The sequence below is a fragment of the Monomorium pharaonis genome, unplaced genomic scaffold (assembly GCF_013373865.1).
Source record: "Monomorium pharaonis isolate MP-MQ-018 unplaced genomic scaffold, ASM1337386v2 scaffold_584, whole genome shotgun sequence".
Classification (NCBI taxonomy): Eukaryota; Metazoa; Arthropoda; class Insecta; order Hymenoptera; family Formicidae; genus Monomorium; species Monomorium pharaonis.
In genome coordinates, this window is record NW_023415895.1 from 1 (window position 1) to 10795 (window position 10795).

At 35.7% G+C, this 10795-nt stretch overlaps 2 protein-coding genes across 5 annotated transcripts; both read right to left on the reverse strand.

Annotated features, from left to right (window-relative positions):
• Positions 1 to 758: 758 nt before the first annotated feature.
• On the reverse strand, positions 759 to 7392 carry LOC118644233. 4 transcript variants are annotated; one of them, XM_036295032.1, is made up of 3 exons: positions 6553 to 7392; positions 2666 to 3051; positions 759 to 1199 (listed from the first exon to the last, which is right to left on the reverse strand). In XM_036295032.1, exons 2-3 carry the CDS (start codon positions 3036 to 3038, stop codon positions 880 to 882), a joined length of 693 nt encoding a protein of 230 aa, XP_036150925.1. In that variant the 5' UTR covers positions 3039 to 3051; positions 6553 to 7392; the 3' UTR covers positions 759 to 879. The 4 variants fall into 4 exon arrangements, with proteins under 4 accessions (XP_036150925.1, XP_036150923.1, XP_036150924.1 ...); XM_036295030.1 differs by having other exon boundaries at positions 4498 to 7392; XM_036295031.1 differs by having other exon boundaries at positions 2666 to 3161; positions 4498 to 7392.
• A 139-nt stretch (positions 7393 to 7531) lies between these two features.
• LOC105830584 (60S ribosomal protein L10a) lies at positions 7532 to 9861 on the reverse strand. Its single transcript, XM_012669984.2, has 5 exons — positions 9708 to 9861; positions 9181 to 9336; positions 8398 to 8546; positions 7869 to 8041; positions 7532 to 7780 (listed from the first exon to the last, which is right to left on the reverse strand). Exons 1-5 carry the CDS (start codon positions 9710 to 9712, stop codon positions 7610 to 7612), a joined length of 654 nt encoding a protein of 217 aa, XP_012525438.1. The 5' UTR covers positions 9713 to 9861; the 3' UTR covers positions 7532 to 7609.
• Positions 9862 to 10795: the final 934 nt, after the last annotated feature.

Consider the following 10795-nt stretch of genomic DNA (forward strand, 5'->3'; position numbering starts at 1 on the left):
AAGAACACCTGGGTAAACAAACGACCTTTGTCCCCCTCCTAAAAATAGTTTGGCATTTAGGGAAGAAGCCTAATACGTTTCCGGTCTCAGTTCGTGTATGTTCTTCGACCAAGACGCCTCGAAATTCATTGAGATGAATGATCTATCTTGTGCAGAGCAATTACTATTTCACTACTTTCTTTTTATTTTTAACTAATTCTGCATTGCAAAGATTCTAGAATCTATTAACAATTAATGAAATTTTAATTTTAATTAAAAAATGTTTCAAATTTTTATTTTTTTTATTAAAAAATGTTTTTTCTAATTATTTGTAAGTTAAATATGTGTAAAAATTATTTAATAATATTTCATATTTGTAAAAGTAATGGAAATTAACAATAAACAAAAATCGTGAAAAATTTTTCAGCTTTAGTAAGAATCAAAATCAAAATTTAAAATAAATTATCAACAATTATTATCAGCATGAAAGGCTTCCGGATGAATGTCGCGTTATACCAATTCAGTACTTATCCATCTAGAAGCCTTTCATGTTAATAGAATCAGTGCCACGAAAGTCTCAGGACTAGTATGAACAATTATTTATAATTTTATACAAAAGTATACATAAAATAATTTACTAAAAGTTGGTGCTTGTTAAAAATAAACGCATTCTTCACGCCTTCACATCTTATATCGTTGATTTAATATTCAATAAAAAATTAAAAAATAACAGATGTAAAGTGATATAAAAAAATAATTAAATTTACTCCCTTTCTCGCTTTTTCATAATTCTTAAAGATGAATCGCAAATATTTAAAAAGTGGATTGCATTTCACATAAGACAGGAAATCCTAGTCTGGAGGAATATTGTACAATATTATTGAGCGTTTAGGAGCCGATTCATATACTTAACAAGTCAATTGTGCACTCACTGTCGTAACTCGTCGTGTTTGCCAGAGAGACTCCAGAATTGGACTTCCAGGATTCGGTGAGGATTTTCACCTTAAACGTGTACTGCGTGCACGGTTCGAGTTCGGTAGCGTTATATTTGGTATCAGTCTCATTTATTTCGGGAGCGCAGTTTTTACCGTCACATATCTCGATGGAGTATATAACCGGGATGTCGATGTTCGTCACATTGCATGGGGATTTCCATGAGAGAGCAATCCATTCTGTGCCTCTATCGTCCGTCCTCAAGTCAACTACCTCTCTTGTATCCGCTGAGAACAAAAATGCAAAATATAAATACACACGATGTCCTGAAACAAAGTCTACTCCACACAGTAATGATTTTTCGAACGATTTAGCAATAATTATCATTAAATTCTAAATAAAGACGAAGGAAAAGTGTTATGTTTTCTATAATTGGTTATCGCTTAATAATTATTTCGCTTACCACGAGACATCTACTCAAAAAGAATAGTTTTGCCGAAGTATTAAAAAATTTTTAACTAGATCTGAAAATAATTTTATTGGATTAATAATTACAGTAATTAAAATAATTACGCAGGATGTTCGAGCAGAATGAATAATGCTGCGAAAGCTTTTAGATATTCTGACAACCAGCTTGAATGACAGAGTAATTATTTTGATAGTTTAACTTTTGGATCTGTGTTGCAAGAAAGCTAAACTTAAAAAAAAATTGTTCATTCTGCATGCTCTTTGCAGAAAGTTGATTTTCTCTATAATATAAAATGTACAGGAAATATGTGTTCAAACTTTAAGAACCAAATACCCGTTATGGAAACATATTATTGAATATGCGAAAAAACTATTGGAAGTTATTGGATCCATTACAATTCAACATTGTTCCATAACACTATTAATTTCAAAATTTTTTCGTGCGTTTGATAATGTTTTTCCATGAAAAATGTTTTTGTCCTATAATTTTATTCTAATATGTTTCCGTTTATATATTATTATGACAAATTAGATTCATGACAAATTACATTCGTGATATATACCCATAGAAAGAATATAATTTCACTGAAATACAGATCTGAAAATAACTATGTTGGATCGTTAAAATAATTCAAGCTAGTTGTTATAATATCAAGACTTTTTGCAGCTATTATCATGCTTGAATGTTCTACATAATTATTTTAAGAAAAATAGCTTAATATAAAATTATTTTCTAACCTAGCTAAAATCATTCTTTTCATGGTCAATAATGTCTATACCGGTAATTTCTTGTAGCTAATTCTTTCAACGTTTTTAGTATTAGTGCTTTCTCTAATGGATATTGGTTTTTGAAGTAAATTCTTTAATCTCTTAGATCAGTGTTTTTCAACCTTTGTCAATTTTTTGCGGCAATTAAATTAATGAAATAATAAACTAAATTTCAAGACATTAATTAATTCTCTGTCTTGCACAATTTTTAATTATAATCTTTTATCAGATATTCGACACACATTTCGAAATAAAAAAATAAAGTTTTTATTTTTCAATTGTTTTAAAATCGATTTAATTGCAACGATATCGCTTTGATTAAAATAAAAGTAAGCACAAATATATAATTGAAATAAGTTTTACAATTTTCTTACTTCGCGTCTTTCATTCGCATCTTTGCTTGTTTCTGTATTTTTTCGTTTCTTTCTAGTTTCTTTAAAATTTTTGCGACACACGGATTGAAAAACCCTGTCTTAAATAATTAATTCTTATATATCAGTAAAATCATTTTAATTACCGCTTGCGTTTACTGGCCACGACGAATCGCAGATTGTCGGATTGATAGTAGTACTATCAGTGATGTCGGGCACAGTAATGGTAGTCGTGGATAATGAGGACTCGCCACTGATCGACGGGAAAACATTCGTCAGGGGTTCGGTGGTAAATTCGTTGTAGGAAGTCGTCGTCTCATCGATCTCCGTGAAATTACTCTCCGTAGATCCGAAGTCATAGAACATCTCGAGATCTTGCGTCGAATCTTCGGAATCGTAATGCGATCTCGTCGACAAGGAGACCGTTGGCTCTCTCGACGTAGGTGCGTCATCGTTGCAGAGCGCGAAGAGGAAGCGGAGAGTGAGAACGAGCAATATCAGGCGTTTTTCAACGATCATGTTCTAATGAACGCTGCAAACAGAGCAAAACTGATCACGCATGTCCCAAGCGTCGCGAAATATCTTAACACGAGGACCAGAAATCAGCAGCGAAATCAGTCCCGTTTTATGTCCTTTGATCTTCTAGAAAAATAAAATCGCGGAAAGAACCAAGTTTTTTAACCATCTTTTTTTTCGAAAAATACAGCAAAATAAAGTTTTAATTCTTAATTTTTCAAAAAGTATAAAAATAATAAATATGGAAAATAATGACAGCCGACTTTATTGATGTATTGTTTATCTTACTAGATCTATTAAATGTAAAAGAAATTTTGAGACTAACATGACATTTTCTTAAAAGCAAAAAACTCGTAAAGATAGAAAGAAAAATTGTTTTTAACTGCTTTTTTTTTCAATTTTAGCTTGAGAATAAGGAGTATTTCCATTTCAAAGTACGAAAACTTTTACGCGACTTTGAGCACAATTTTCTCTTGGAGCAAATCACGAGGCAATGATACATTTTCAAGTATCGTCGCTGGCGCAACAGACGAGGATTTCTATTAAAATGAAGCGCATCCCGGTTAACACAGAGCGGAAGTGATTTGGAAAGCCGTGATTTACAGTGGTCATATCTGTTTCCTTTCACGCCCCGTCTGAAGGATCTCACACGCGTCATTGTTCAAGGATGCATCCACATTTCTTGGAAACTTGTTTTTTCGAAAGCCTCTTTTGCACCGCATATATTTTCACATTAATGAGCGAACGATTACTTCTATTTGGATTTGGATTTGAGATTTATGGGAAAATGAAAATTTTGAAATTGTATTAAATGACTCGTAATCTACCATTACGCATTGCGCTAATTAAAATTACATATTATACAGAGTGTTCGGCAACAAGTGGAAGAAAATTTAAAGAGCGAAAATAAATAACAAGATTGCGATTAAGGCTTAGTTTTTTAATTGTAAATCCTTGAATATTCACGTACTGAGAAAAAAATGTTAGTTTGACGAAAGTTTTCAACTTTAAATTTCTACAGTTCAAGTATTTATGCATTTAATTTAAATACATAAAATACTTGAACTTCAATTTAAGCATTTATATATTTGACTAAAATACATAAATGCTTGAAGAAATTTAATCATGTCGACAAATTTAGTCACATTTAAAACTTTTTTCTCAGTGCGTCAAAAAATTGCCTATTGTTAAATGTAAATTTAGATTTAGACATTATGATTGAAAGAACAAAGACTCCAACGAAATTTTATTATTCCCGATTTTGTAATCTTAAATATTCCCGTAAAAAAAATACGCGTAAAACTCGTGAATATTAATCATCCTTAATCGCAATTTTGTTATCTTTAATTTTTGTCTTGTTTTATCCTCTAGAATTACTCTTCAAATTTCCTCCCACCTGTTGCCGCACACTCTGTACATTGTACAGCGGCACTGATACCGTCGATACATTAAATTAACGTACATTAATATCCGTTAATCCGGAGCGGAAATTACCGCAAAAAGACCTCGCGAGACGTCACATGCTCTTTGTCTCTTGTCGGGCATCGGGGTTTTTACGCGCGCGCACACACATACACACACATACATACACACAGGGTCCAAGATAGTACAAAGAGAAGATTTACAAAACACTCGCTGCTGATCGCGGATGATCTGATAATCTATCGCGATAATACAGCGCGCGCGATATATTGTATCAGCTCGCGGGTCTCCCGATGACTGTTTGTAAAAACGTTACGTCGGTGTTAATGTCGTTCGCCGTTCGTTGTTGTCGGCTTGTGCGCTTTCGATAATCATTGCCCAACTCAACCGCGCTCGTTGAGAGGCCTTCCGCCCGGGCTGCTTGTCACCGCTCTCTGGTAGTTGATATCACTGATAACAGGCTAGAGTCCACTCGTTCGAGAAGAGTGCACTCTTTCGCGGCCACTTTATTAATCAAATACAACGCCCCACGACACGCTCGATTCTTCTCTCTCTCTTTTTTTTTTTATATTCTCCACCGCACTCCGTTTGCAGGGAGGAAAGACCCCCGCCGCCACGATCTTTCCGATTTTTCCGTCTCGCTCGCCGATAATCCCCCGCCCGATAATTCCGATATTGTTATGTCTGAATCCGAAACTCTCCTTAACGTCAAGCCGCGCGAATCGTCTCTTTTTTCAATTTTGAAAAACAGAAGGAACTTCATCCAATCGGCGTCCTTTCGCGATCAAAGGAATCAAATGAATTTTCTCACAAATGTCTGAACGAAGAGCAAATTGCTTCTTCCTCTGAACGATATAAATTTGTATTTATTGCAAATCGAAAACTTTGTGGTTCTAGAGATTCTGATTTTTCTTCTTTTCGTGAATTATAATTAATACTCGGATCATTATTTTTATTCAGATTCTTTTTAAAAGATTTTAATTCTTTTTTATTTGAGACAATCGCCTTCTTCCTTTCGTAACAATCAATGTGCAATTTATGCAAATTAATCGATATTCTTCCGAAAGACACTGACTTTTGAAATTTAATAATGCAAACGATCATCAGCGATTTTTTTCGCTTTGCTTGTGCCGCACAATACAATGGTTCGAAAAATATAGCTAAATATAACTCGTAGTTACATGGTTATCGCATTTTACGGAAGCTAACAATTTTATCAGAAATAAAAATCAAGTCTCCATATCAGTAAATCGTTTGTACTAGTTATTATCGTTTGTCATTTATCAATTACGCTTATCTGTTCTTCTGACTGTTTCATTTTCTTTTTTGAGCATTGTTGTTTTTGAGAAATTCTATTTTAAAATTATAAAATAATTCAAATTTTATTATTTTTTTATACACCTACGTATCAAAATTAAATAAAGATAAAATTTTTCCATCTATTTAGGGCAAGGCAACGTAATCCTTTATCTTTAAATTTATTTTTAACCGGTTAAAATTATAAACGCTTGTCAGTTATCCTGACGAAAATAATACGTTTATAAAATATATGCTTCAGTGTTGAGTAGACTAAATCAATTAAGTTATCAAAGAAGTTTTAAAGAAATTTTTTTATTGAATTGTTCATGAGATAGAAATTTAAACTTGTAACTGTTCATAGTTAAATAGTTTATAGTTATGTTATGAAAGTTTTCTAAATGTTTGTAAAATGTTATTGTTAGCAGAAGATTAATCAAGTGTTTGCAACGTGCTTCCAAACAGCAATAATAAAATGTTAATAAACCTCTTCATAAACAATGTAACCATCAATAAAAACTCTTTATAAACAGACAAATAGTTTTACGATAAAAATTTTCGTAACGGTAGATATTTATCGTTGACCTAAATAATTAATTCGGAAGATTTTATACTTAATTTATATTAATTTTATGCGTACAAGGTATATTTTATATAAATTCTGTATTAAATTATTTTATTCGGATATAGAAATATAAGCTGAAAGCATTTCTGAGGCTCGAAGCAATTTCGCATCGGAATCCCAGACGATCCATCGTTATCTCGAAAAGCAAGTTCGAGGCGCATTCGTCAAACTTACCCGAATGCCTTTTACTCCATCGATACTCGTCCGGAAATCCTGCGAGGAGAACAAATCGTGGAGTGCGCGCCGAGAGCCGTCACAGACGAATTTCACAAGGATCGTAAGCGTAAAAGCGCGAAAGAAGGGAGCGTGAGACTAAACGAAACGCGGGTCCTCGGCACCACCGGCATCTGCTTACGAAGCGGAACTCGAAACCATGTGCCTCTTCAAAGCGCAGCGACCGCCACCGGACTGCCCCCACAAAGATCGTTGGAAATAGCATGGCTGGTGGTGTGGTGTCTGGCCTGCTCGAGCTTAGACCTCGGTAGGACCCACGCACGCACACACAGACGCAAACACGCAAACACCCACATGTGAACGCGGTCCCCAAAGAAGCATCCGTGAACCGGATTCAGGGTCCAGCCATGGATCCTTTATCGCCTACTGTCACGTGACACACGTAGTCCCTTACCTACCACATACTTTCCCCGAGGGTTTTTAACCAACCTCAGCAGGTAGCTGCTAGGTGGATACGATAAAGCCAAGAATTCGAGCTAGAATATCTCAGATTACTCATTTAAAATATACCAACTAATCGGGAGATACGTTATCGCTTATTTTTTGTACGAAATCGTTACATATTTCTGTAGTCCTTCGCCTTATTCTTCAGAATCAAATTAAAATTTTAAAGATAAAGTAAAAACCAGTTATTGCGAAACGCTAATCTATTATTTTTTTATATCGTTACTTGCTAAATACTCTGTAGTAATAACACGAGTACGTATCTTTTTTTTTGTGGCGCAGTGATAACTTTATCTCGTTATCGATAAAGTTTTTCATACAAACGAATTCATGTTACTTCAAATGTTATCAAATATTTATTTACGCCGTACGATTATATAATTATATCTATCGAAGTTGTAATAACTTGAATCAATTCGAAAATGGCGTCGCAATTGAAAACGAGAGAATAGACATAAAAAGAATGATAAAAAAATTAATTTATCAAGTTCATAATTTATTTCTTTTTTATTGAAACAAATATACATTCAAAATGTATTGTACTAAGTACAACTTAGTACAGTCTCTGTGGCGGTCCCATAGTAGACTTAATGTGAAGCGAGCGCACATTCTGCCAATGTTTCTTCAACAGTGAAACGAGGAAATTTATCGAGAGATGGACGTTCTGGACCAACTCGTCGGGCGTCATATCTACGTGTCCGACGGCCACTGACAGACACAACACCTGTAGAAAAGCAAAATCGTTACAGACGATATGAAGGTGTATATTAAAAAAATAAAATTTTAATATAGGAAGTATACGAGCAATTCACCTTTTTCATTTGGAATTTAATGGTGGCTTTAACTTCATCGATCTTGGCAATCATCGACTCCTGGTGAGACAACAGTCCAGGAAATTTACCGGCCTTATTCAAACCAGGACCGAGAAGACGGGGAATTTGCTTGATCAACGACTCACTAGCCAAGAATGCATCGAATTTTTTGGCTACAAAAAGAACACAAAATATAATTTTATTGTATTCCTCCAACAAATACTATAAATTACATTGATACAATAAGTTTTTAACTTTTAGAAAAGTTTTAGAGTTAAAAAATATTTTTGTAAAAAGAAAATGAATATTTTTAATCTTTTTGTCTAATCTTTTTCTAATAAGATGTATCGACACGGATTGAGGTGCAACGATACAATATCACGTTGCCCTCACCAAGTGAAGAATCTTTAATCTCCTTCCTCTTGACGACCACTATTGTTCGGTTATTAAGCAATAATGGTGCTTTTGGGAAGGGTAAAGCAATTATCCCACAATGAAACATGTGCACAAGAACGAGTTCCTAACGTACCGAGTTTCTTGACGAGCTTCTTGTTCTTGTTAAGTTTCTTCAGCGCTTCCGCGTCCATGTACGGAATATTGTTAGCCTTAGCTTCGTCGCAATGCTGTTGGTCACCAAGAACGCATACTTGCATTTTTGGCCTGGGGATATTCTTCAACCTGATATGATGAAAATGATGATCAATAATGATCAATATTTAATCAATATTTTAAATAAATGTGCTCGTGTCTCTGTAAATGTCCTTGTAATATATTTCTCCCTCATTATAAAACAATATTGTTAGAATAAAAAAAAAGTTTTGCATAATTGTAAGAAAGAAATATGCAACATCTAAAGAATCCCAGTGTTCTCAGATTCAAATGTACTACACAAGTTGTTCAGATAATACATGCAGGAAATAAAACATCATAGAGCACTGGTGATTCAATAAATTCTTTACCCGTACAACTGATATAAGATATCAATATTAAACTAATATTTAATATTAAAAGTTTATTGTGCCATTCTATTATACGTATCAATTTTATTATCAGAGGGAAAATTAACGTTTTAAAAAAATTTCCATTTTTTATTCCATCTTTAATAGATATTCCAAGAGTAACTTACCAACAGGATCATGCGATCCTGTATAATTTAAATAACGGTATAAATACCTCCCCAATTAATTTAAGACCCTGGGTGCAGGTCCGCCAGATAAAAATCTAGCTCCCTGACATTACATGAGGCAATTCTTACAGATACTCCTCTTAACGAAGAATAAAAAAAATGCCTCAAAGTCAGGTAAAAACGTACTTGACAGTGCCCGAGAAACGCTTGTCCTTCTGCGGATCATAATTCTTCAAACCGATTTGTAGCTCTATGGTTTCCAAAAACTTCCTCTTCTTATCTTGCGAGTGTTGGAGCACGGCGTTCACGCACTCGTAGAGAGTGTCGCGGGAGACCTTCGATCTGAAAGCGGAAAGAAATAAAACGCACGTGGGGAAATTCGTTTCCACAAGTTTAAAAGATGCTCCGACATATAAACGGTGAGAACTCAATAACGTAACAAGCGATTATATTTCCCCATTATGTACGGAATCTTAAAATTAGCGCACGATTCACACTATAATGAAGCGAATCTGTATAAAACAATTTACAGCTTTTACATTTGCACGCGACATGTTAAGGGTTATGTCTTAACAATTATGTTATATTATTATTAGAGATATTCTAAAAATAAAATGTATTCGTCAACAATTGCAGTTTAACGGGTCTATTCGCAGCCAAACGGCAAAGTACAAGCAAACGATCGCGATTATTTAACAAGATTAAACACTCACGTCATTTTATAGGGTGGAGGACGACGAGAGAGCAATCAACCTTCCCAACGACGAATACCGGAAAGAAACGCATGGACGCTGGACGCACGCAGGAACGCGTCACTCGGCTTGCATAGGTGGCAGGTCGGTAGCGGATGTGACGTAACTAGACTACTAGAGTTAATTCACATTTTAAATATTTCCGGAATGTAAAATGATTTGATATTTACAGTGATGATTCAATATTTCTCAAACATGATATTTATGGAAAATATTTATATTTATTACTACTTACATTTTGAATATATATTTTAAACATATATTTCATAAACACGAAAAGAAAAGGATTATAAAATTTTTATTCAAAATGCTGAAATTTTATTCATATGCTGAAATGTGTTATCCAATTTATAATAATTTACATTGCTAGTATCGTCTACAAAAAAACCATCTTCATAAAAAAAAGCATAAACGTAACATAAATAAATTCGTATAGACGTGCATGATTTTGAAATTCTGATCGGAAATGACGGGTGAACCGCTCTCAGGTTCCTCCTCTGCTTTTACTTTGCCGACCGCGGCTGACGAGTGCTGCCACCAATGGTGGCGCGTCGAAGCGCGACGTTGCACCAAGCGGACCGCGGGGGCGCGCGCATCCGCACGTCAGGCGATCAGCTGTGCGCTCTGCGGGGGTTCGATTATCTCGCGCGTAAGGTGAAGGGTGACAAACGCGGCGTTTTTCTCTGCGTGCGGCGTACCGTCATCTATCCGAGTGTCCCGTTGTATCGTGCGACGTGTTGCCGTCGGTCGCGGAGTGGAGTTATTCGATTCCTCGGGTGCGCGTCTTCGCGTGTTCGCGCGCGCGAGGCACGAGAGAGAGCGAGAGTAACGCGCGCGAGAGCGCGGCCATCGGGACGGGCGAGGAGCAATCACGACGGGCGGCGGGCGGTCGCGGTAAGATGCGCCTCGACGGCGGCCACCGCCAGCGGGGCATGACGGGAACAGGTGACAATAGAGCCACGCCATGTTAGATTTCACGAGATCGCGAAACGCGCGCCGCCGCCGCCGCTGCTGCTGCTGCTGCTGCCGCCGCCGCCGCCGCTGCCGCT